The sequence below is a fragment of the Meleagris gallopavo genome, chromosome 22 (genome assembly GCF_905368555.1).
Source record: "Meleagris gallopavo chromosome 22, MGAL_WU_HG_1.1, whole genome shotgun sequence".
NCBI lineage: Eukaryota > Metazoa > Chordata > Aves > Galliformes > Phasianidae > Meleagris > Meleagris gallopavo.
Genome location: NC_139425.1, coordinates 11,403,431 through 11,429,547, shown reverse-complemented (window position 1 = coordinate 11,429,547; position 26,117 = coordinate 11,403,431). Strand labels below are relative to the sequence as shown.

General features: G+C 42.5%; 2 protein-coding genes across 7 annotated transcripts in view; both read left to right on the top strand.

The window, feature by feature from the left end:
* The first annotated feature begins 61 nt into the window (after positions 1-61).
* Positions 62-17,972, top strand: RAB22A (RAB22A, member RAS oncogene family). 3 transcript variants are annotated; one of them, XM_085241413.1, is made up of 8 exons: positions 142-201; positions 1,937-2,016; positions 2,569-2,623; positions 5,654-5,735; positions 8,568-8,639; positions 8,755-8,861; positions 10,700-10,809; positions 12,017-17,972. In XM_085241413.1, the coding sequence occupies exons 3-8, from the start codon at positions 2,583-2,585 to the stop codon at positions 12,112-12,114; spliced, it is 510 nt and encodes a 169-aa protein (XP_085097539.1). In that variant the 5' UTR covers positions 142-201; positions 1,937-2,016; positions 2,569-2,582; the 3' UTR covers positions 12,115-17,972. The 3 variants fall into 3 exon arrangements, with proteins under 3 accessions (XP_085097538.1, XP_085097539.1, XP_085097540.1); XM_085241414.1 differs by lacking the exon at positions 142-201 and adding an exon at positions 276-549; XM_085241412.1 differs by lacking the exon at positions 2,569-2,623 and having other exon boundaries at positions 62-201.
* A 3,826-nt stretch (positions 17,973-21,798) lies between these two features.
* VAPB (VAMP associated protein B and C) overlaps positions 21,799-26,117 on the top strand; it is a 35,470-nt gene continuing 31,151 nt past the window's right edge. For 3 of the 4 annotated variants that reach the window (XR_014887723.1, XR_014887722.1, XM_085241408.1), the window contains exon 1: positions 21,799-22,092. Coding sequence is in view for 1 of the 4 variants with exons in the window: in XM_085241408.1 (XP_085097534.1) it covers positions 22,035-22,092 (58 nt within the window). In the remaining 3 variants the exon portion in view is untranslated. Of the gene's footprint in view, positions 22,093-22,627; positions 22,768-26,117 lie in introns of those variants that run through there. The other variant, XM_085241409.1, reaches the window with a different exon arrangement.

Below are 26,117 nucleotides of genomic sequence, written 5' to 3'. Positions count from 1 at the left end.
GTCCGCGGCGCCTGAGGAGGGAGACGCGTTGGTAGCGGGAGGCGGCGGCGGAGCTCCGGGCGCTCGGCTGCCCGCGCCCCTCGGGCCTCGCGCGTGCGGTGAGGAAGGCTATGAGCGTTCTGGGCGGCGTCTCTGGCGCTCGTTGAAGGTGTAGCCTGCCCGGCCATGGCTCTGAGGGAGCTGAAAGTTTGTCTGCTGGGGGTGAGTGCTCCGCGCGGGGCACGGCGGGCGGGCGGGCGGGAGGGAGGTGGCCGTCCGCCCCGCGCCCTTCGCTGCGGAGATCGCTGGGCTCGGCCTTCCGGCGGCTCCGAGTGCCAGGCCTGCCCTGCTGAGCGCTGGGCCGCGGCCCCGCTGGAGCCGGGGCTGGTCCCGGTCCCGACCGTCCGGCCCTGGCAGCGGAGGGCGGGGAACCGTGCTGAAGGATGGGGCTCCTGACGGGACGATGCCGCTGCTGTGTTCCAGCGTTATCGCCTGAAAAGGAGCGGAGGGAGGCCCGGGCCGCCGGTGGGCACTTTCACGCTTCCCAAGCGCGCTGCCTCAGGCTTGGAGGTAGCAAATATCTAAAATCGAACTCGAAAGAGAGGGAGGGAAGCAAAACTTTATTTGTTTAACGTATATTTAGCTTTTGAAAGTGCTTTAAGCGTAACGGTGGGGAAGGAGGAGACTTGGAGCAAAGTGACGTCGAAGTTTCAAAATCTCTGGATGAAGCCAAGTGCTGCCGGGCAGCGGATCTGCTGTGGGAAGCGGGGCAGAGCCCTGAGCCTCGGTTGTGTGCTGGGGACATCGCAGGCAGTGCTCTCAGGGCTCCCAGATGGCCCCACTGCCCTTCAGAGGGAAAGCTGTGTGTTTCTGTGCTCCGTGTCATGTAAAACAACCTGGGGCGATGCAGAGTTTCTGTCTGCTCCACATTTCCCCTGTCCTGTCTTTCCTCATCTAAGAAGAGAAGTATCTAAGAAAACTGATTCCCAAACTCCAAGAGCCAGGAGCTGTGTCTGCTTTTCTCTTTAAATATTTGTGTTGTTCTTGAGATTGGAAATACTATAAAGTACAAAACCAAGGTCAAACACCGTCACTGGTAGGAGGGTAATTTAAAAAGATGTATGAGTAGCTTAGAACTTCATTTTCAGTGAAGTGTCTTTGTTTGTTTTTTTTTTGTTTCCTTAATGCTTTTTTGATTCTGGACATGTAAAGCAAAATGCTTGTTGTTACCTGCCTGGATAACTGACCATTTGGGATGTCCAGCTGCTATTGGGAATGGCTTTTGTGATGATAGTGTATCATTTCACTCTTAGATATGCCTACTATTACTTTTTTTTTTTTTTTACAATCAAGTTGATGGTACAAATACAAATGTTATGTGAAATTTTCATGTCATATTTTCTCTTGTTCCGTTTACAACCCTGTAAAGTTGTATTTGAAACATGTCTCAGGTGTGCGTCATACAAGACATCTCAGGCCTTTCATTAAGCAGGGTGGGACGGCATTAGTCAGAAGTTGAAATGTGTGTGTCACATTTGTATAATTTCACATGCTTGATTGGCTTACAAAGGTGGAGTACTAAATTCAGTTTCTGTATATGCTGCTAGGTGTGTTAGAAGGTCTTTCTGTGCTCTAGTTCATACGTGGTTTGTGTACACCTTTAGGGGACTGGGTAAGGTTGAGTGACTGATAATAAGGAATACAGATTTTTATACTCCTTGATAACAGTTTTATTTAGGAAGTTATAACTTAAGAGAGACTTCTCATTTTTCTATTTTACAAAGAAAATAATACTTTCAATACTACAAAGAAAAGAAAAGAAAATATTTCTGAACCTCTAACTTCACTGAGATTCTCTGCAGGAATGTGTTATTCCTACAAAATATTGCAAGATGGGTGGACAAAAAGAATTGTGTACAGCAAGTTTTATCTCTTTCATGTTTCTTTTCTTTTTTAGGACACTGGTGTGGGCAAATCAAGTATCGTGTGGAGATTTGTGGAAGATAGCTTTGATCCCAACATCAACCCAACAATAGGGTAAGAAACTAGATGAAGTTTTATTTTTAAAATCCAGACCCATATTATGTTGCTACTGTCAGCTAATAAAATCGTATTAGGAGTATTCTGCTTTAGGTGCTTCTGCTAGATGAACAACATGTGTTTCTCATATGCTATTCTTAAATTTCGAAGTCTGATTATAATGCAACTGTGACCTTCTTTTTTTGAATCAATTACAATATCAAGTCTCCAAGGCTTTTGCAGATATTAATATATTAAATTAGGTTATACTTCTTCTCATTAATTCAGTCTAATGTTATACGTTGATGTGCTATTCCTATTCTCTTAAGTAACTGAAAAAATTGCTAGTGCAGCTGGTATAATAGCTAAGGATTTTTTACAGGTAAGCCTCAGAGGAGCAATGATACTGAGCTCAAATCTTCAAATAGATAAGAGGGAGGACATCAGGAATTCCTGGAGTGGTTGAAAGTTTTTCTGATGATTTCTTTTGCTGATTTTTTTTTTTTTTTTTTTTTAATTTTCAAAATGTCTTATGAGCTGCTTTGCTCAGAAGCAATTCTTTACTTACAGGAGGACATGACTTGATGCTGAGCAGTGTGGGGGGCAATGCATCTTCCTGTCTCAGGTGCCACATAGACTCTACTACAGCTTTGATCAAAAAGATTCTGCTGATTAAATATCAGCTACCTCTCATCTTGTCCTTCTAAAGAATGTGGTTTCCTTGATCGTTCACTATTTTGCTCTCTTCCCTGCTGCTCTCCTCTTCCTGTTTCTTCAGTATAAATACTGGTATCAAACTGCAAAATGTTCTATAGAAATTATGTTTTTATTTCAATTTTCCTGTTAACAAAGGTAACCCTTAAGATAGATTGCTAGATTATTTTGTTATGCTTTCAAGGATTGAACATTCTTGGCTCTCAGGGTAGTTGCAAAAATGTTCTTTTTTCTGGAAGACAGTGAAACTGCAGTGGGGATAGTAGCTGTAGTGCTGTTTGCTTAAGCCGAGGGCCAACCTGTTCTGAACATTTAAGTTTAGTGTGCAGAAAGTTAAGACTTACTGCTCACAGTGACATCAGCTGCAAGCAAAGCTTCTTGTTGAGACACTACTAAAAGATCAGTTTATTTTTTGTATTACATGAGGTTTTTTGAGAAATTGGGCGCCTGATTTCATTCCAGATACTTTAAGAAACAAAAATAAAAACATTTTGTTATCGTTTAGTCTGCTAAATAGCTGGCTAATATGGATGGTATTTACAGAGGCCTAAAGTGGTCAGACGTGCTCATGCACACAGATCCTGTTTGTTTGGATGCTGTGGTTTTTTCATTGTTCTTGATTTTTAATTTAAATAATAATAATAAATCTACTGAACTATTAGGTGTGCAGGTATGGTAACAGAATCTTAGGCTTTGCGAAGATGGGGAGTGCTTATTTATTTTTGTGGGATGCTCTGTTCTGTAGTTAGATGTGTGTGACCACACATTTAAGTTGCCTGAGTTAAACCTTGGAGTAACCTAGAATGGATTTGCATTCTCCTCCATTTATCTCTCAAATTATTAATTCTTAAAAAACAACTGTGCTGGCTTAGGCCCCAAGTCTGCAAGAGCAAAGATCTGTGTGATCTGCAATGCTTTTGTTGTGACAGCAGAACTTTCTGCATTCTGGAGAAAACTTGGGAGAGTGTTTTTCATTGAATCATTAAATTTATTTTGTTTCTTCTGAAGAGAAGGCCTGGGAATACCTCATGGTACTTCTGGAAAGTGCTCACCATTGTGATAATGGTGATAAATGAGGATACTTTGCAGGATTTTGTTTGCTTTCATTGATTTAGTGACAGTTACGGGATTCCTGTGGTTTTTTGAAGTGACAGACTAAAAATCTGCGTCTTTTGGTGATCTTCATAAATTAAATGGTCTGAGGATTTGGTATTTTAGTACTTTGCAGTAGTAATACAACTGATCAAAACTTTCCATATGCCAGACCGTGTGAAGTTAAAAAATGAATTTACTTACTGGATCTTTTGCTATACTATGCTTTTATTTCCTAATTGAGACAAGGAGGTAGAAAGAATAAAGTGAGGACTAGAGAGGAGTTTTAGAGCATCTTGCAAAGCTAAAGGTGAGAACTAAAGCAATGTTTCCTCTGGGGTATTTGACTGCATGAGATACGATCTTACGTTTCCTGTCCTAGTTCCACTCTTCTAAGAATATGAGCAATCATACTTCACCATGATTAATTCATGCTTCAAATTTGAATGTGGGCAGCCTGTAGAAACCCTGTTAGAATTTTGGAACTTCTGTGCTGTCACTTCATACTGCTGCTGCAGAATCTTGCATCGCTCTTTGTATCCTTCCATAGACACTCATTCAGAGTGAGTGTAGTACAGGTGTTTGTGTAGTTATGGTGTTTGCTGGGAGAAGCAGCCAGGAAATCTGGAGGGATACTGCTGCTTTTCTTAGAACAACTTGGATAACTCTAGTTTGGATGCTCCCAGAGCAGTTTGTCTTTGAGTTCGCTCTCCTGCTCATGCTTTCTCATTTGCTCCTGTCACACTTCTGAGAATTTCAGGTGGAGCTGAGCCTCTGTAGTCAGCTACCATTTGGGGCGTGTTTAATTGTGTGAATTACGGCCATTCAATTCAAATTGAATGCACTGGCATGGTTTGGTTTCTAGGACCAGAGAAGTTGTCAGTAGAGTCATTACTGTCCAAAACTGTCAGTAGCACGTTTGGAAATCTGCAATATCTTGAGTGATGAAAATTAAGCATATAAAAACTGTTTAAGATCATAATGTATGATCTCATGTGCCTAAAGTAATCATGGCATCTGGAGATCCTTGGCTATCTGCATTCAGTGTGGTGTTTTTCTAATAAAAATTGGCTACAGGTTACAGACTCAGCAAAGAACTTTCTCTTTTAAAATATTAGATCTTAGAGTTTCCTGCTCTTGAGATATACACTGATTCACATTAAACAAATCAAGCCAAACACAGAAGTAGTTTGAAATGTTACTGTAATACACTGGAAGCTGAGGGGCAGGGGCATATGAAGAAGAGAATTTTCATTTGTCTTCTAGATCTGCAAGAGCCTCTGCAGGCTGAAATATATAATGACAGACAGGTTTGGGGAGCTGTACAGATTGGAGACAGCGAGTGAGTTACTATTGATGTCTGTCCCCTTAAAACCTACAAATGGCAATAAGACTCTCCTGTGCTGTCCTCCGAAGTGTGGAATGATGAATTCATTTGAATTTTAGTACCAAGATGTTAAAGAAAAAAAAAAAAAAAAGCTGATGCCGAGGGTGAGGCTTTGGTCTCTTACCCTCCAAAAGTGTCCTGTACACACTCAGATAATCCGTGGTAACAATTCCTCTTTTAAGAAAAGTGTTGAGAAAGCTGACCTTCCTGACTTTTTTTTTTTTTTGTCATCACACATCCTTTATTTTTACCAAAAGGCTCACAGCCTGCATTCTTGTTTCTTCTGGTTTGTTAGTTGAACTTTGTCCTTTGAACAGGGCCCTTTGCCTCAGTTTCAATATTTATATATGAAAATTTTAATCAGTTGCATCTAGGGAGGAAAAGCAATTTAATTGAAATAGGAACCTGTTTAACAGTTCATGGAGGCAGTGTTCTAAGATGACGTTTTGGCATATTTTCCAGAGCCTCATTTATGACCAAGACTGTACAGTATCAAAATGAGCTGCATAAATTCCTAATTTGGGATACAGCTGGACAGGAACGGGTAAGTAGCATCAATATCCTTCATCCTGTCTGCAAATACAGTTCTGAGTTTGTGATGTTTTTCAACCCTACCCGAGCCCAAACCACAAAGCGGGGGAAAGAAATAATCTTGTAAAGGCTCAGTTATTCTTGTGCAGTCATTTGAACTTCTGGAGTCCTGGTGAAACTGACTTGCTGGATTTTTAGTGTGGTAACATAGTTGATGTCTAGAAAGTCACTCTACTGTATTTGTATTGCTTTCAGAACTCTAGATTCCAAATGACTACTGATTTCCTCCCAGCAGCATGATATAAAGCCAACTTTCATCATCAGGGATGTGTTGGTGTGTATGCATGTTATCAAAAATGTCCCAGTCTTTCCAGTTGCAGCAGTCAGTCAGCATCTACTGTTAATAATATGCCTTATTGAACACCAGAGCTCATTCTGAAATGGTAGTGTTTGAATGTGAGCCTTCTAAGCAATGAAGTAAAACTTTTAAGAGTACCACTCTCAAAAAGAAAGTTTTATAAGTGTGCATGCAACAACTTGGCAGGAAGCATCCATTACGTATTAGCATTCCATCCTGTTTGGATTCAGCATGCTACAATCTGAGGAAGCTCTCTGTACATGACCAGTACATTCTGTGTCTTTCTGTTTTTGGACCAAGTGACATCTTTTTAATTTTCTTCTATTTAAGTTGCGTGGTGTTATTGTTGTTGGTTTTGTTTGTTTTTGTTTTTTGTTTTAATCAAAAAAGGAAGGATGACTTAACCTGGCTTATGATCTCAGTTCTCTGGTATCTCTAAAGCCTATTCCACACCACAGAGAAATTTCTGTGGGGCCCACATATTTCCAAGGAGGCCAGTACTGTCATTTACTGCAGGTCACAGCTGATGTTAATACATGCCCTGTGCTGAAACCTCCTGCATGGCTTTCTTGCTGTGCAGCACATCTGACAGTGCATCTTTTGTGGTGGTCTGGAACAGCACGAATATCCAAACCATCCATGGAATTGCAATCTCTAAATGATACTTATAATTCCTAGTCCTGGCTTTTGGAGGAGTGCTTGCTATTTTCTACTTCTAAATCCCATTAGCAGACTAGATGGGGCAGCCCCTTCTTCTCAGTGGTTTCAGGGAGTGGCAAACTAGCATTGCTCTGTGCTGGAGATGTGCACTCATTCACTGGACATACAGCTACACACATATGCCATATTTGTTCTCTCATTTCTTCTGCACTGAGTAAAGTTGGAGGAAGGCTATTTAAAGGAGTTAGGATTCTTATCTTCATACCTAACAACTGTAGAAATTACATCTTAGTTCTGTCAAAATGCTAGTCAGTCAGGATGGCAAGCTGAAGTCTTTGAAAAAACAGCAAAAGGAAAATTTAGTGTTCCTGTTAACATCTGTTTTGTTAATGTATTTTATCTGCTGACTGCTCTTAAGTGGAAAAATGTATCTAAGTGTTAGCAGGAGGAAATGAGAGTACTACAAAATCAGTGAGTGAAAGTTGGTTTGTTCCCAAGGTAAATAGTCAAATAATCAAAAAGCCAAGTTGCAACCAGTCCAAGTGGTGGTTTACCAAATATGTTTCCCTTTACATTTTAGTATTTGTGGAGGGGAGGGATTATGCCCCAATGTGAACTGAATGTCTGCCTGTGTTTCCCTTTCCCACTCTTAAATATTTTTCTATTCTGAACTTTGTGTTCAAAATACAGTTTTCAAAACAGAATTTGAGAGCCAAATATAAATGGTCTGGAATTCTCCTTTATACCAAAACTTTCATGATTTATAATATTGCTCTCAGTTGAACTGTACTGAGCAAAAGGAAATTGATGTTTTATAAGAACCAAATAGGCCTTCATGAAAATCTGTTCTATTCGTGATTTTTTTTCCTTGCTAACAAGATGCACAGAAGACCAAAGTTGCATATGGTTACATCAGATCTGCTTCCATAAGAGTTTTGTTTCTTAGAGTAGTTGTCTGGTTTGTTTTTTAATGAGCAGAATATCACATTGGGTATTTAGGAAATTGAGGAAATCTATTCAATCATGTACCCCTCTTTTTTGTTTTTTTTCTTGCCGTGATGGATTCAGAACATTCTCTATATGTGGAGGTACAGACCTGGTTTATACTTGCAAACTCACAACCAGGTGAATGTATCTTACATAGATTTAATCTTGAATATTGCAATAACATTACTGTAGGCTCTTATTATCCAAAATGTTCCTTAAATGTCTGTTTGCAGTGGATCACACAGCTTTGTGTTTTTGCCATTTTTAGTTCTAAATGTGCTTCAAGTTTCTGAGCTTTGAGGAAAAACTTGAGCAAAATCCCTAAAGCCTTAAGTTAAAAATGCTCTTTTTTTAATCTAGCATTTAATGAGTGGCGTGACTTAATCACTTTTCAGCAAGGCTGGGGATTGACACTATCCTCTGAACAGTTCAGATCAGCAGATATCAATACGCTAGCTTTCTTGAATTACTTTTTTCCAAAAGCACTGGCAAGAATAAAAAAAGTTCAATTTTGACTTTGTTCCATTCAAAGTTGAGTGTATATCCTGTGGGTTTGTCTGTTTATAATTGGCCTACTAAAGAGAGATTTTAGTTCAGTCAAAACAAGTTGGGCTGCTTGCTTTTTATAGTAGGTGTGCTGCTGATCCCTAAACTATTTATTCATTGGCCTTCATGTAATAGTACTTCTATGGAAGCTTACATATTCTGTTGTGCTGGTTCTCTGCAAAGAAAAGCTTTGTGCTAATGTTAAATTTAAAACTAATTTTCTCTCATTTTAATATTAAGAAGCAAATTCTGGAGATCAGTGAAAAATCAGACTCATATTATTTTGTTTTCTAGTTTCGTGCTTTAGCCCCAATGTACTATAGAGGGTCAGCAGCTGCCATTATAGTTTATGACATCACAAAAGAGGTAAGAAATTCAATAAATTCCTTTTTTTTTTTTTACTCAGCATTACTAATTCTTCTTTCGTGTTATGAAGCAGTTCTGGCTCCTAATTAATTCTGTTTTTTTCCTGCCACATCAGGAAACTTTCTCAACATTAAAGAACTGGGTTAAAGAGCTCCGACAGCACGGACCTCCGAACATTGTTGTAGCTATTGCAGGAAATAAATGTGATCTTAACGACGTAAGGTAAATAACTGTTGACAGTTTGGAGCCTTCGTTTCAGAGACAAGCTAATAGTGCTAAAGATGCTATTTTTAAGATTTCAAAGCTGGTGAAAGATTTAGAGCAATTTAAGCTTTTTTTTTTTTTTTTTTTTTTTTCACTGCCATTGTAGTTTCTCAAGGAGACTGAGCTATTTCCACTGCCAGAAACTTTGGTTAATTTGCCTTTGTTTTTCCTCCTGTTTGTTGGTGTGAGTACATGTGTGATTTAGCAGTAAATCAGGCTGTAAAATTGATCTAGATTAAAACTAACCAATTTTAAAAAGGAAAACTTATCCACATGTATTTATCTTGCTCACAACATGATAACTTGCTAGCATGGCAGAGGAGGGGTAGCAGGGTTGCAAATGAAAAGTTTAGAGGGAGACAGGATTACCTTTCTGGTGGCAGTGCCAAGCTACACAAGCTTAAAACTGCCTATGAAACTACAGTGTAATACAAGCTGTTTACCTGCTTTTATAAGAGGTACTCCTGTCAATCTGTAACACCTCATTTTGTTATGAAAAACATCAAGCCTGTTGGAAAGCATTGTGTAGGTTTTTCTGACTTGCTTGTTCAGGTGCCTTCCCTCACTGCTTAAGCATTTAGGGTGGAATTGGCTGTGGTTGAATGGTTGTGGGGAGTGGGAAAAGTTTTTGAGAAACTTTATGAACAGCCAAACTTTCAAGCAGGCATGTATTAAAAACAAAAGAAGCCCTTTATTATTCATATCCTGGTTAAATAACCCAGAATTCAGAACGAAGGTGTGTGCAAACTCCTTGTTTTTAGCTTTCATTGGAAAAGGTACTGCAGCTGCTGTCTCATGAGAGACAGATGGTTGTGTGTTTAAAGAACCACTGCAAAGTTGGTACAGTTTTACAAATTGTTCCTATATTTTAGTTACCTAGCATGCTGTAATAACTTGATAGAAATAGCATGTCCCCTGGAGTCAATATGGAATAAAATTATTTATGTGCCAATTGTAAGGCATGCAGTATTAAGTCTTACACTTATTTCTTGGTACTTAGGTGGAGCTGTAAATCATGCAAACGTTGCAATTGAAGCTAATGAGTAAGATTCCTCTCCTTATGAGAGGCAGTATTTGAGACACTGTCCTGAAGGCAATATTCTAGTGTCCTGATGTCCTAAGTCTCTTGTTACTGAAAGTAGTTATGTGTTTTAGAAATGTTATGTAAAGACACGTAGAGCATAGTCTTCTCTTTATTTGCTGGGGTTTGGTTTGGGTTTTTTTCTGTTGAAGGAAATACTGCATTAGCAACTTGCCTGCTTAAGGGTGTAAAATACTTACTTTCATTTCTTGGCTCTGTAGTTGTGTGCACAGTCTCTGTAAGTTCCTGCTCCCAGCTATGTCTTCATAGCATTTAGTTTACATGAAGCAATGCTAATGATCTGTGCAGCACTGAGAGATGCCTGGTTTTCTAAGCAGCTGTAGGAAATCACTGGATTAGGGGAACGAACATGAGGGTCTTTTCAATGCATCTAAAATTTGTATGTGTGAGGGAAAAATAAACTACTCCCAGTGATTGATTGCAGACCCACACTTAAAGTAGCTAAGAATGAAACTCCATTGTCGTGTCAGATGGCCTTGTTAGTTTGATTATGCTTTAAGGATGCTCCTCCCCTAAGCAAGGAGACAGCACAGAGTGAAAAATGGGTCTCAATTTCAGGATGAGGGAAGCAGGGTGATGCGAAACAGGTAATACAAAATACTCATTAAACATGACACTTAAAAGCTTAATCAGAACTTTAAAAGACTGAATTAAGTATTTTTCTACATGCAGTTCTTTCTTTGCTTCTTTTCAGGGAAGTCATGGAAAAAGATGCTAAAGACTATGCAGATTCCATTCATGCAATATTTGTAGAGACGAGTGCGAAAAATGCAATAAACATTAATGAACTCTTTATAGAAATTAGTAAGTATTTAAACAGGTAATGTGTTTTTCTTCTGAAAGAAGCTCAAGTAGAAATTTGATACTGTTTGTTTTTTGTGCTACTTAAGCAAGAGTATCCTGATTTAAGTGTTACGTTCAAATATGAATGCTAACTGCAAAATGAGCTGCATACATTTTTTTATTGTCTAATGACTTCTGAAGGTTCCATCTAGGGACTTTACATGTACTCTCGCGCTGCTGGATAAATAGCAGTGTCATCTTACTATGTCTGTTATTGAGTGATTCAGTTAATGCTTCCAAGGTTATGGAAGGGACAGTAAATGGTGTGGCGAATATCCAGACTTCATACAGCTGATAAAATGAATTGAATTCTCACTCTTAGTGCTTGTACTTAGTCCCAAGTAATGCATTTTCAAAAACATAAGAATTGAAAATAATAGATTACTGCCTAAGAAAGAGCACCTTACTTTCCACCAGTATTTTTGTGATACCTCACTTTTCAATTAAATGGCAAATCTTTTCTGTCTCATTCGTAGCAGAGGATGATGGGAAACACTTTTTTCCAAGTATGAATGAAAATCAGTATTCCTAAGTGAATACAATATTATTTGTAGGATATGTTTCAGGCAGCAGCACCAGTATACAGATATCCTGTTTCTCAAATAAAAACAGACATCTCTAGTTCTTGTAAGTAGTTCAGTGTATTGAAGCTGATGTCAAAAGTATGTGCTGTATATAAGCTTCATGGTTTGCTGACTTTAATAGTTGTTCTCTAAACTAAAAATTTCTATTGAGTAAGCTATGGAATAATTTCTTAAATCCCTCTCAAGAAGAATGCTCAACCAGGAATGGTCAGCTTCAAACACTTACTGGGTGACTAAAGCAGCTATTCTTAGAAGCATTTTGATGTTAAGCCTGATGCAGGTGATCTGCTGGGGAAAGGCAGATCAAGAGCAGAAAGCTTCCAGACAGTACTGCATCCTGCAGAGCATGTTCTCTGGATGCTCCTACGTTTTAGATCTCTAAGACAAGGTTAGCCTGAAGTGTAAAGTTAGCTTAATGCTGCTTCGCTTTTATTTGTGGATCCATACTTCTACCAGACGCAGTATAAACTGTTAACTGCCATTCTTCTGTTATGCATTAATGGCATATGACCTGACATACACTGAATGAATAGAATAAGTTTCAAATATGTTTGCCATAAATGTCTTTTTCTGCCTCCTTGTAGGTCGTAGAATTCCATCAACTGACACCAACCCCCCATCCAGTGGTAAGGGCTTCAAACTTAGACGACAGCCGTCGGTGACAAAGCGCAGCTGCTGTTGACTGGTCCATTTGAAAATCAGACTTGTTTATACAGTAGGTGGTCTTGGAAGTTAATAGTTCACGTTGGATTTATATTATCAGTCTTAGATCTCTATCTGCTGGTGTTCATACGCCCATGGTCCAGTAAAAATGGACCAGTTCATCTGACATCTGTATGCTCGCAGAAAAGACTGCCATCGTATGTCAGCCTGTTTACTTACAAAAAGTTGTAGTATCTCTTGCATTCAAAGGGAATCCATCATCACTTCTTTGGCCTTGCTTAAAAGGAAGCTGACTATGAATGGTTGAACTGAAATGTTTAGTAGTTTTGTAATCGAGATTGTGTTTTTGTAAAAAGGAAAACGAGCACTTTTGTGGGACTTGGGGGTGGGTGGAAGGAGTCTGGATTTTGAAGGTTAGTGAGATGTCGTTTCTTCCTTTTCTTCAGTGAGCCTTATTTGAAAAGTAAGTGTAGCTAATCCAAAGGACAACGGGACAGTTGTGTTTGAGGTGGCTACAGAATAAGCAAATGAAGGCAGATAACAGTCAAATCAGTCCGTCCACTCCCCAGGACCCATTTGCACTTTTTATTTAAAGATAAGCAGCGGGGGTGGGGACACATGCAACAGACCTTAAACCACGGACAATCTTTTTTTCTGTGCTGACTTAATCATTTTGAGGCAAACTGATATGCTCATAGGCATCTTCTTCTTGTTACAAGTTTTTGATGTTAAGTTGTTGGTCAAAGAAAAAGCCTAGGTGTAGTTCTGACTAAATGAAGTGATTACTGACTAAAAGCAGATGCTGTAAACAGATGCTTCCAATCGTTCTGATAAGATTTAAAAGATTTGGGGGAAAGCCTTTAACTGCTTAGCATGTGTAAAGTGTTCATATTATATTTATGAGACCAGTGTTTAAAATATTATAAATTATGTAAAAACAGTCTTTAAAAAATTGCAGTCTTATTCGCTCCTTCCATTCCACACCTACAGATGCACTCCTGGGGTTCTCCATCAGGTTTTTTTCTCCAGCATCTTTTAGATATCGTTGCTGTAATTTCATCCAGAGACAGGCTGAAATTTGTTCTCTTTAAATCATGTTTGAAAGGTCCAATAGAGGCTGTTGTTGGTACAGCGTGAGGTCTGTCTGAACAGGTTTTCATCTGTGGTGCACCCAATCATTCTTGCTTTGGGCACAAAAATACAAATAAAAAGTAACCTTAAGACACGTGGTGATGTAGATCATTACCTCTAAGTTCCTGGGCTTTTTTTATCTGCTAGGGTTGGGTTTTTGTTTCTTTTATTGTTTTGGTGGGGCTCTTCTTTCTTTTTTCTCTCTCTCTTTTTTTTTTTTTTTTTTTTTTTGGCAAACTCAATGTTTAGCTTATTGTGTTGGTTTTAGTATGCTTGCAATTAAACCATAGGTTGACCATACTTTTTTGTGCTTTTATTTTATTTTCACTTTTTTGTTTCCTACTGGCACTATTGAGGTTCTTTAAAAGTCTCAAGTAATCAAGTACATGCTAATATATTATTAAGCTTTGGTGTGAAAGCGAGGTTTATTCTGTTTGCAGTCTAGCTTTCTATCATCTGAAGTATTTTCTCTGAAGGAAACACAGAAAAGCAGACTTCATACCTTTCTTGCAGTTCTGATCTTGAATTACTCCAGTCAGTGAAACCATGGAAAAGGCCATTGTTTCAGATTGCCCAAATGTTGAAGTGAAACTGCTTTTAAAGACTATGCCTATGTAAAATGACAGACTGTTGATGTAAGTTGGTTTGAGCCAAGATAACTGTGTTGATCAGTTGGCTTTAGCTGAAAGCTGACATGCAGTCCTCTCTAGATGAGACACACATGTTCAATGTCTCATTTTCATTGGAGGAAAATGGTTTCTTCTGTATTAGTTTTAGGCCATCTGCTTCCATTTTGTACTAGGCTCACTGAAATTAATTATATTTTGTCCTAACGTAACTTCTCTATTTGGAGGCAGATTAGCCTTTGAGTGTTTGAAATACTGATGATCAACCATTTCAGCTAACTTATTAATAATTTTGTTAAGGAGTTGCTGAAGTAGTGGAATAAAATTGAAGTTCAGAGGTTTGCCTTTCTCTTTAATGAATGGCACTCGTCACAGAGACTAGATTTTGAAATGCTATAGAAGTGATTGCTGCACAAAGTTTTTTTTGAAGGGGCAAACATCAGATACATAAAAAGGTAATGAGCTGTGTGTCATATCATTGATCCAGAGCTTTTTTTTTAACTGACAGAATGTTACTATTTCTGCTTCTAAACAATACCAACTCTCTCCTAAGAAAGTATAGATCTGTACAAAAACGTCATTTGATAAATAGCTTGTTATTTAGTTTTGGAGCTACTTCAGTGTGCTGCCTAAGTTTTGGAGGGGGGTCTTCATCGTTCCCTATGAATTCTCAGTCTCTTAAATGACCTGTGATGCTCTTGATCTGTGCTGAGTAGTTTTGTAGTGTATTTTATATGTGTGTTTAAAGCTGGCATGCTAAGTGCCTAAATAGGTGAAATGTGGAAGCTTGTGCTTAACAAAACACAGAGGCATTTAGTAGCCACACTACTGAAACTTGTAATAGGTGCTTTAAAAACTTATAGGAGAATTCTGACAACTTTTGCTGTTGACAGGGAGGTAAAGACTTTTTATATTGTTAGATACATGTTGACACAAAACAAATCATTGCACTTTAAATCCCTCCTGACTTCAGTGAGACCATTTCTGTAAGTGCCACAGTATCAGGCATTTAACAGCTTAGAGGGGGTGTTCAGTTTAAACTCATTTCTACTATGTTCTGTTCAACCATCTTATCAACAATCTGGGTGCAGGAGTGGAATGCAATCTCAGCATGTTTGCTGATGACAATAAACTGGGAGGTGCTCATGCCTGGAGGACAGGAGACTTTGCAGAGAGATTAGATAGACTGGAGCATTGGGTGATCAGCAGTGGCATGAATTTCAGCAACAGTAGAACGCTGGGTGCTGCACTTGTGACAGAGCAATGCCATATGAAGGTACAGACTGGGAGACAGGTAGCTGGAAAGAGCAGCAGAAAGGGACCTGGGAGTGCTGGTGACAGCAGGCTTACAATGAGCCAGCAGTCTGTCCTGGCAGCCAAGAGAGCAAACGGTGTTAAGGAGTGCATTACACACAGCATAGCTAGCTGGTCAAGAGGTGCGACTCCTGCCGCATTTAGAGCTGGTGTAGCCTCACCTTGGATATTGTATGCAGCTCTGGGCTCTGCAGGTTCTTATCAATACATCAGAATTGGCTCAGGAATCCCTTAGTCTGGTGATTGATACCTGTTACTGGCATTGGAGAACCACAAAGACTGAGAGGGGATCTTACCAACCCTTATAAATATCTTCAGGGCAGATGAAGTGGCTCTTTTCAGTGGTGCCCAGCGACAGGACGTGGGGCAGTGGGCAAAATGCAAACACAGGAAGTTCCATATGGAATTGAGAAAACATCTGTTTAATTTGAGGGTGAGGGAACACTGGAACAGCTGGAATATCCCCTCTGGAGATATTCAAAACCTGCCTGAATGTTTTTCTGTGCTTTAAATCTTGGTTAGCCCTGAAGTGGTGAGGCAGTTCAACTCAGTGATTTTCATAGGTCCTTTCCAACTGAACTATTCTGTGTTCGCATCTCTATTAATAGATCACATCCCTGATAATGTTAGGCAAAATAAGATACTGTTGTCAATTGCTAATCTAACATTTCTTAGCAGTGTTTTAGAACAAAAGTATGTCAGCTGACCTTTTCAGAGTTCTATGACTCCAGCACGTCAAAAGAAATAAGCTTGAAACTATATCTTTGTTTCTTATGCAAGTGTTCAAGTGCCAAAACATATTTCTTTGTAATTGTTAGGCCTTCTGATGTCAAAACTTATTTTTAAAAAAATCCCTTTTGATCTTCTGGTAGTCTTGAAAATTTGCATGCTAACTCTTTTTTATCAGTTGGGATCAAAAATGTTTGACCTGCAAAAATTGAATAAATTACCAGACTGTCCATGAAGGGTCACTGATCACTAAGTTTTTTGAGGGATATAAGACTATCCTGCATCCTGAGCATATTGATGGGCTTCGTCTCTGACATGTTAAAGTCATCCTTTCCTTCTTCCCTTCTCCTCACAATTTTCCCCTCCATTTTTAGGTGTATGTGCTGTAAACAGCTATTTCAAAATCCTTACGGGAGTTCTAGTAGCTCAGAGTTATTTGATGCCTCCTATTTTGCATGGAAAATCAAGGCACTAAGATGAGTTTGGCCCCCTAGAAATTGGTACAGCATTTACTGAAACTGTCCTTATTCTAAAACAGAAAATTCCTAGAAGAAATCCTTCTGCTCTTCCCGTTGCATCATCCTGCAAGTTAGGAGCAGTGAGTCTTAAGTTTTTGCTGAAACACTAACTGTTTTATTCAAGAAAATTGGGTTTTTCTTTGTTTCATTCCTGTCAATGTTTTTAAACACGAATTACTGAACAAACCAGCTGCTGTTCCTGTTCTAATGCTGAAGGATACAGACAAGCTTTTCTGCTGTTCTTTTCATTTGTATGGACAGAAGACACCATCCAGTTGTGCTTAGGCTTGCTGCATCTCAAATATTGATAAATTCACTGCTGCTTTCTTGCCACATTTTCACTTTTGTCACAGTGTGAATTTCCTATTATTAAATCCATTATGTTTTTTGACTATTCTTTGTTTCCTTCTGGGATTTAGCCAAGAAAGGGTGACAAGTGTCTTTTTCTCCTCAAGAGTTTAAGAAATATCTGTCATAGCAGCAAATATTTGTGAACAAAATGATCATCTTTAGAGCAGCTTTATGAAATCGTTAGGAAATCGTAGCAGCTGAGACATGTAGCACTGTAGCACTGCTTCATTATACTAGATAAGAGGGCAAGAAGCACTTTCATCTGGAGGAAGTAAATTATTGTAAAGCCCTAACAGCATCATGTGAAGTATAGAAGCGATTAACTTCTTTTGTACTTGGCATTTCTGATTATAGTGCATTCAGCATTGAAACTGTGGCACAGGGAATTGACATAAGACTCAGAAATGGAGGATATTTAGCTGTAAGACACTTAAGACTTCTTGGCAATCTTCCCCCTTGCACTCTCTCATCCCCCAATTATGATGAAGAAAAAAGGGAATCATTCTGGAAGTGTCTAAACAAAAACTCTACATTTGCTTTTGTGTATTCGGGGCACAAGAATAACCTGATGTGCATTTAGCTCTTGCGGTGTAATAAATGCATGCCTGTAAAATTAAGCGTGAAGGTTAACTTTGGAATCAGCAGTTCTTGTCCCTCTTAAGAACCATCTGCCTTTTCCTTATGGTATTGAGTTAACCTGTTAAAAAGATGGAAGGATCTGTGCCTTCTTATTGTAGTGTCTCTTACTGAAACAAACTAAAGCCGCTCAAAGTTACAGAGCATTTGCAGCACTGTAAACTGCACAAATTTACTACCATTGCTTCACTGCATGAAATGTAGTCAGATCACGAGTGATGAAATCTTACAGTGATGAGTTCCCAAGCTAATGAATGTTCTGAGACTTTTCTAGTCTTCTCTTGGGCTGGTCCCGAGGGCGTGTACAGGTTTGTCTGTATTGTTGGTTTGTAGATGCTAATGAGGAAAACCAGACTTTAGTTTTCTCCTTTTAGTTTGTATTGTTATACTCCCATGTAGTGCATAGAATGAAAATTAAGAAACGTTGGTTTGGCATAATGTAAACGGCATTTTCAGCTTACGCATTCATAATAAACTTTTATAGTGTAATAACATGCTAAATCACTACCAGTCCGATGTATTGTGCAAAAAAGGTGTAAACATTTTATTAATAAAAAGCTTTGTTTATAAAAGCGCTGGCCTTGTTTGAGTGGTTCCAAAATTGTCAGTGTTGTCAGAAGTAGTCTGTAGTAATAGAATTGTAGAAGAGGAATGTTAAGCAATAGCACTGCAAAGTGAATGTAAGTAATAGTTCAAATAGCTGTTTTCCAAAAGCTATCACTAGTGATCATTCAGAAACTGAAGCTTTTCCATGATTTATGCATACACAGACAAAAGACAAGCTTGCACAGAAAGGGATGGAGAAAGAATGGCAGAGAGAATGCAGCTTTTGTCTTTTGTCTCGTGCTTCCTTTCTTTGCAGCATGATGTCTGAGGAACTGCAGGCCACACACAGCCTTGTCAGCTTGTGCAAGGCCTGACAAATTCTAATGGGATCAAGTTATTTAATACATTGCTTTTAGCTTAGACTGCATCAAAAGTTGAATTCTTGACTGCTTAGGCCAGGTTCCTGTCAATCAGAAATGTGAAGTGCTTTTAATATCTGCAGTGTTCTAGGGGGCTGTCATGCTGGAAAGGGTTCCGTTCTGATTTGCTGGTACAGCTAGCTGGTTGCTTGCTTCCTTTTTTCTTTGTGGTTGCTTTGAAATGCTTTGGTTATGTACAGCACAAAAATATAAAATTGGCTAGAGTTATCTCTCTTGTTTTGTGCAACAACTAAAAGATGTAGTTTTATTGTTTCAGTGTGATGCAATTTAACATGTTAACAGCAGCCTTCAAAAGCATGAGCCCCAAAAGATCCCGTTGCTGATACTGCTCCTTCACCTGAAATTCCTGCATCCTGGTTTTCTTTTAACGTGGATAGTGACTTCCATGGATTTTAAAGTAAAAAGAGAAGCATTCTTTAAAACTGCTACAGTCCAAAGCTTCCTTAATGCCCTTCACAGTTTCCCAGTGTTGTTCGTCCCGATTTGTTCCTTCTGTGAATCAGAAATGCAAGTTGGCAACATGTGCCTTCAAGCCTTGGAGTGGCTGAACTGTTAATGAGTTTTGTTAACTGATGAAGGTGGGGCATTGCAGGTGGTTTTGTGATGCATATCCATTTCTGTTGCGCTGATCTGAACAATACTGACTGTGTGCACATTTACATACAACCAGAAACCTACTTTCATTAGACTTGGTAAGTTGTTAACTTTGCATAAAGAAACTGCTGCGTTCTATATATGTTTAAGCATGAATGAAAACAGGGAATCCTCACTATCCAAGCAGGTAAGTTCAGAGCTGCTCAGTGCAGTCCGCTTTTGTAAGGTGATCCAGCTCTGCATACCCTTTATCATCCAGCACTTAAGGCTGTACTTTATACTGTCAGAAAAAGCAGAACGTGGAAGGGTGCAGGCAGCAATGCTGAGCTGTTGTTTACTTTGGGGAATTTTATTATGTATGACTATACGTTGTATAAGGTTTCTTCTGTCTTATTCCTCATTATGTTCCAATTAACTTGCAGACATGTATATAAAGCTTATCTCTTTCTACCAATTACTTGGAATGTTTATGGACAGCTATGTTTTATAGCTCAGTGAGGGAATCTGTTTATAAAAATAAAACAATCTAAGATTATATGGACGAAGATAATGTTTCCAGAATATCAGCCAAGAAAAAGCTCTACTCCAAAGCATAAGTGAACTGAATTACTTCTTGAGATCTAATAAAATGTTACAACATAATGTCAACGGTTTACGGGCTGGTTCGGCCCGGTTCCGTGACTAGAAGGGCGGAGGGATCCGCGGATCCGCGCCCCCGGGAAAAAAAAGAAAATAAGGGACCCCGAAATAATTGAAAACAGTGGCAACAATCTGAGGTAAAACAAAGTAATTTACTAAATATGGTATCAACAGAATTTTATAAGGAGAGAGAATGTGAAATTGATAGTGGATCGGCCTTACCACAACGCTGAGATGAGAAGCGCAGGCAGAGAAGCGCAAGCGAAGCAGCGCAGGCAGAGAAGCGCAAGCGAAGCAGCGCAGGCAGAGAAGAGAGCATCAGGTGACCTTGCCGGGAGTTATATCTCCTCGCTGACCGCAAAGCCCCCTGGGGAAACGTAGCTGCTCTTCTCCGCTGGACAGGCACCCGGAACTTGAGCATCAGCAGTCAAACCCCCAGTACATTGCATGATGTTATGATGTGGAATACCGATAATGAAAAATCATGAAACCATGACACATAATCTGTAGTTAATAGCATAAATGAGATCCCTCAAAATAGCAAAATTAATAAGGACATCCTAGGCTCCAAATCTAATTAAGTAGAATAGCACAGTTGTAGGAAAACAAACAAACAACCAAAAACAACAAGAAAGAAAAACCAATTTGCATTTATGATGTTGTGGCCACCTTTTCTCCAACGCAGAGAAGGAAGGTAAGAAAGAACAGCTTTTGTATTTCAGCTTTTTGCTACCCATGGCCAAAACTTCTAACAACAATTCCTATTTATTGGCTAGAAAGTGATACCAAGTTTCATTTGCATCATGTAAAATGAAGAGTTATATAAAATCTGGGGATTATATTGTTTTGGTGTGGAATGAAAGTAGTTGCAACAACCACGAAGGACAAAACGTGTTTGTAAATCGCACTGGCTGAAAAATACATGTTCTCACGGACAAGAGCAGCTGAAGTGTTGATGTGGTATAAATACTGCAGGCATACTGTGCAGACTTCCTTACAGCGTTGAATGTCATCGTCCCATTTAGTGGTGTTAATTTTAACATGTCCATCAGTCATTTGCCACTGCTTGCATTGCCAGCAGTGCCAACAGCCCTTTTATTCCAGATCTTTTTAGCCATTTTCTGTCTTTTTTTTTTTTTGGCAAACCGTTCGCTGTTAGGACTTGCTGTAACATAAATGAGTAGTGTAATGGTTGGTATCCTTTGAAACATCTTCTGTGTGGATAGGATTGCTTTTAGTCCCTGCAAATGTGGTATCATCCCCTCCGCAGTCCCACGTATCCCAAGTACAGCAGCTAATAAACATTTTTGATGTGTATATAAGCTATTTTTAACTTGTCTCTAAGTGATATGTTTTAGGACCTTAAAGCCTTGGTCCTCCCGAGCTCTGCTCCATCAGCACACCCTGCTCCACCTAACGTGTTACAGAAACAGTTTATGGATTCTTACAAACTTTAGGAATGTTTAAGAGCAGTGGGTACGATGGACCCAAGCGTTGCTGTTGTACTGCCCTGGCATAAGGCCACCAATAAAGAAGCACTTCATCTTAAACCAAACTGTACATTTTATAGCGAGTTTAAAAAAATAAAAACTGCTGTTTTCTAGCGTTGATTGTTGGAGAGCCTTAAAACTACTACTGACTTTTAAGTATGCTTTTATTGATGACCAAGTTAGCGTTTCCCACCGCTTGATGCCAGTCCCGGCTCGCAGTAGCGTTTCCCGCTCCCGTAACGCCCCGGCCCTGCGCTCGTGCCCTCGCTGCATTCGGATCTCGCTGCGTGCACAGCCGCTCTCTGGCGCTGCTCGCCCCGTCGTCGTTCCTTTCCCTCATCGCGGAGGAGCTCCCGGAGCAGCTGAGTCACGGACGGCCCCGCAGCGGAGCTCCGGGCACCGCCACGCCCGGGGCTCCGAACGGCGCACGCTGCGCATACGGAACCGAGGGTTAAACCAGCCGGCCGGTAACCCGCACCGCCCGGAAAAAAGCATTTTCGGTGATAACCGAACCTCGCGGCTTATCTCTCGCTCTCCCGCCCTCGCCCCGTTCGGGCACACCGAGCTCCCCAGCGCGGCGGGATCCGCCCCCATCCCCGCGGCGCCGCACGCGCCATCCGCAGCCCGCCCCGCGCCGCTCCGCGCTGCGCCATCCCCGCCCCGCGCCGCCCCTCCGCCCGCGTCCCCTCCACAGCGCCGCGAGTGCCGCCCGCCGTCCTCCACCCGGCCTGGCCCCGCTCCGCTCCGCCGCCCGCAGCGCCGCTCCTTTCGCCGCCTCAGGGCCGCTCAGCGGGGGGTGAAGAGCAGCGCCCGGTCGCACCGCCCCGCCCGCCCTCCTTTCCTCCTCCCCTTTTCCTTCCCTTCCCTCCCTGGCCCTTCCTCTCTCCGCCTGGTGCCGCCACCGCCGAGGAGGAGGAGGAGGAACATGGCGAAAGCGGAGCAGGTCCTCAGCCTCGAACCGCAGCACGAGCTCAAATTCAAAGGTACGCGGCCGCCACCCTCCGCCGCCGCCCCGCTCCGGCCCCGCGGATCCGCCGCTCGCGGGCCCCGCTCCGGCGGCAGCCATTTTCCGTCGGCCGGGGCCGGGCGCCGCCGCGAAAATGTCCTTCAGCGCCGCGGCCTCCTCGCATCCCCGGGCGGGGCCGGGCGGAGAGGCGGCTCCCGGCGCGCGGCCCCGCGGGCTCCCTGCCGCCCCGGGCCTCTGCCCCCGCCGCCCGCACCCACCCCGTGCCGCGGGCGGCGCCGCGGGGCCGAGGGCGGCCCGAGGGGAAAGTGCGCGGAGGGGGGGGGCGGCCGGCCGCGGGGCCCGGTTCCCGGCGGCGCGGCCCAGCTCTTCCCCCGGGCCGACCTTCCCCGCAGGGCGTGGGCTGCCGCGGCCGCCCGGGCGGGCCCGAAGGAGCGGGAAGGAGGAGGGAGAAGGGAACCGCGGGCGTCGGGAGGGGCCTCGGCCTCCGCGGAGGTGGAAGGAGAAGGTTTTCCAGCTGACGTAGTGCGGGGCCGCTGCCCGGTGAGATCCGGCCCCGAGGCGCTGCGGGACGCGGGAGCTGTCAGGGAGCGCGGGGCTGTGGCGTCTCCGTCCGGGGAAACCCGCGGGCTCGGCGGCGATCCCGGCTACGTTCTTTGTGGCGAGCGCCGTAATAACGCCGCGAGCCTCTGAGGTGCGTTCACTGTGTGCGGTCTGCCCGCGCAGAACTCCGTTTTTTTTGTTAAATAAAGATTTCGAATGGGTTTGAGTTACTGCTGGCCTTGAAATGCCAGAGTTGTAACCTGACAGATAGTGCTGCTGTAATACAACGCTCAGGGATTACCAGTAAGCATTCGGCAAGTTTATTTATGCTCCCGGAGTCAGAGGTGCTCACAGCTTCGTATGGTACCTGGCCAATAGCCTTTATTTAAAAATAGTGATTTATTTGCTGGCGCCTGGTTAAACTACTCATAATCTAAAAGGCTTTTGTGTAATGCTTTACGCTTAGGGGACGTCTCTACCCGGTTTTAGCAATAAATACATCAGGACTAACAGTGCAGAGTGGGCTCATCAAAAAAGCCTGGTAATAAATGCTGGCTGGAATGAATATGTCCTTGTGGTAAGCTGAAGTGTTTGCGTGTTGTTATGGCAGCAGAATCAAACATGCTTAAGAAGTAAACTGTTGTTCCAATATTGTTTATGTTAAGGGCTGATTTTCATCTTGTTCTGGATACAAGTAACGTTACTTCCAACCAGAAGGCAGATCCAAACTCGGGTGGGCAAAAGGTGTGTCCTGAGCTGGTGCTGATCAGCAGTGAGATTGCGCTTGTGGTTCAGGGCTTTGCTTTCAGCACAGCAGGTACAGAACCAGGCTAGCTGCTGCTTGTTGGGGCAGTGCTGCTGGGTCAGCCCACCTGGCCTCCACCATCGTGAGCCACTGATGTTAAATCCACCGACCACAGAGGTTTTCTGTCCCCAACCTTCAGCCGGCAACGTATATTCCTTGTAAAGTAAAGTGCAGCTTGACTAGCTGCAAGTAGCAAATGGCTTAGTTTTAATGTGTGCTTAAATATTAATGTTCAGACAGGCTTAATGCTGCAGATAGCCTTCATCTGCCTTGGCCATAAATTCTGCCCTACGGTCCTTCCTGACAGGAGTGCTGACTGCTGTCCTTCATTCAGGAAGGACCCATTTGAAGCTTTCACCAAGTAACTTCTGCCCTAAGAAATCCCCATCCTGCAGTTTATGATGGCACATTGCCTGGCAGCGTGGCAGCTGTGATTTTCTCACCTTTGCAAATAGTGGCGTTTATTTGCAGAGCATTGCTCTGCATGGAGCGAGTCGATGCACACTGACAGATGGCGGCGGTGCTGCTGTGCATGGAAAACTCAGGGCAGCAGTGCTGGTAAGGTGAGACCATAGGCTGGGTTCCACAGCACCAGCAGTGGGGAAAGGCCTTGGTCAGAATGCAGGGGGGTAGAAGAAGCAGACTGTTATCAGCTCTGTTATTACAGATTCTTAAATATAAGATCAAGAGGAAGGTGTGACATTGACAATAGGATGCAGGAATAAGATACCAAAGTCAGGGTTTATTCCATAATGTGTCCCAATACAGGACTGCAGCAGTCTCTGTCAGTCAGTGCTTGCAATTAAAAAAGGATTTGAAGGTGTTTTTTAAGAATCTTCTGTACCCTTTCATTTGCAGCAGTTCTTCTAAGTGTGTTTGGAGCTCTCTTTCAAAACACTGCCTTTGTGTCTTTTTGCAGAAACACCAAAGAAGATATTTGTGCCAGAACATTTTTTTCATAGCATGTGAACATGAACAGGGGTTGTCTTTCCTCCCCACCTCCGCCTCCTACACCATAACACGTGTGCTCCAAAATAGCACGACCGTGTGCTGAAGCACAGTGACAGGCTGCAGAATGTGCCCCTCCTGGCCGCAGGTCTCTGCTATCGCTGTGCTCTTTGATGCCGGTAGCACTGATTTCCTCTGGTTGGTCAGCAGAGTCCTGCAGCCTGGTGAGAAAGCGCAGAACCACAGGGCTATTGTTTGGGCTTTATTGGTAATGAGCGATGAAAAAGGCTGTATTTGTTCCGTGTTTGCGTATATGTTTCCTTTTTTGTTAATCTAGGACTAAAGAGTATCCAGCGACCTGCCAAGGATTGTAAGTTAGGTTGCAGTAGTCAGGGGCCTGGCTGAAGGAGGCACTGGCTGCAAACTTGGTTAGGGCTGTGCAGCTCTGGTGCCTTCTGTGAGGCACATTTAGATAAAATCGCTCCTTCCAGTGCTGTGTTTCTGCTGTAGGATGCTGCCTTGTTCCTGGTGGAGCACATCCATCCTTCAGTAGCGTGGGCCCACCTGGAATAGATTTAATTCCAGCAAGTAGTATACTGCTAGATTGTAACTCCTTTTAGAACTTGCCTGGATCTTTAGCTGCTTGAATGCTGCGTTCCTTGCAGCGCAGTGCCGTGATGGAGGCTGGCAGAGGGCTCTCACACCTGAGGTGCCGCCGGCAGAGGTTGCTCCCCGCACACAGGGCTTTGCTCCAGGTGAGCCGGGGCTAATGACTCAGCACTCGCTGTTGCAGTGCTCCCCAAGTGGCAAGCAGCAGTACTGCCCAGTGCAGGATTCATTCCTCCCTCACTAGCATAAATTGCTGCCTCTTGGAAATGCTGTTTCCTGTTTCCAGTGTGTGATTTTTCCACCTGCATGCATGCGATACGCCCCTGTGTGACTGTGCGGAAAAGGGCACAACAATAGAGCAGGACGGGCAGTGCTCCCCATGCAGCGCTGGCTGCGGGCCTGGCGGTGCTGCTTCCCCAACAGGGAGTGCTGTGCTGGGCCCTGGGGCCTTCCTGGAGTGCTGGTTGCAGCCTGGGGTGGCCTGCGTGACACGGACAGGTGGCTGCTGCACCGCAGGAGAGTTTGAGCTCCTTCTTGTGCATCTGTACGCTGTAGCCAGGTCTGTGCATGGCAGTGCAGGTGTGCAGACCTCCTGTCAGGCAGATCATAGAATCACATCATAGAATCATAGAATAGATCGAAAAGGACCATGATGATCATCTAGTTTCAACCCCCTGGCTATGTGCAGGGTATCCAACCACCAGACCAGGCTGCCCAGAGCCACATCCAGCCTGGCCTTGAATGAGGCTGCTCAGCCCAGTGCTTGGGGTGTGGTTGGCCTGGTGTGAAGGTGCTATCAGCAGTCTCAGAAGAGAGGCTCAACACTTCATAGGCGCTGCAGTCAAACTGTGCAGCTCCTCTGCCATCCTGCTGTGACCTGTGTGAGCAGGGGTCTGACTCTGTTCTCATCCTGGGTTGCATAAATCGGGATTTCTCATCACTGCCACTGGAACAGGCTTTGTTTAAGGATGTGAAATACTGACAGTGTTGTGAGAAGTTGCCTCTTCAGTGTAATTAATATGCATCTTTTAAGCTGAGAAATTATGCGGTGTTTCCGTTTAACTGTTAGAGCCCTTCTGGTGTTTGCAGCGTAATGGCAGTCAGTGCTTGGGTTTCCTTGCTCTCCAAGGCTGTGCCGA

What these genes read in the sequence shown, in the direction of transcription:
- RAB22A (XM_085241412.1), top strand. Translation starts at nt 166, where the DNA reads ATGGCTCTGAGGGAGCTGAAAGTTTGTCTGCTGGGG. An exon ending in TGAAAGTTTGTCTGCTGGGG is followed by an intron (nt 202 to 1,936) that starts GTGAGTGCTCCG and finishes TTTCTTTTTTAG; the next exon opens with GACACTGGTGTGGGCAAATC. An exon ending in TGAACTCTTTATAGAAATTA is followed by an intron (nt 10,810 to 12,016) that starts GTAAGTATTTAA and finishes GCCTCCTTGTAG; the next exon opens with GTCGTAGAATTCCATCAACT.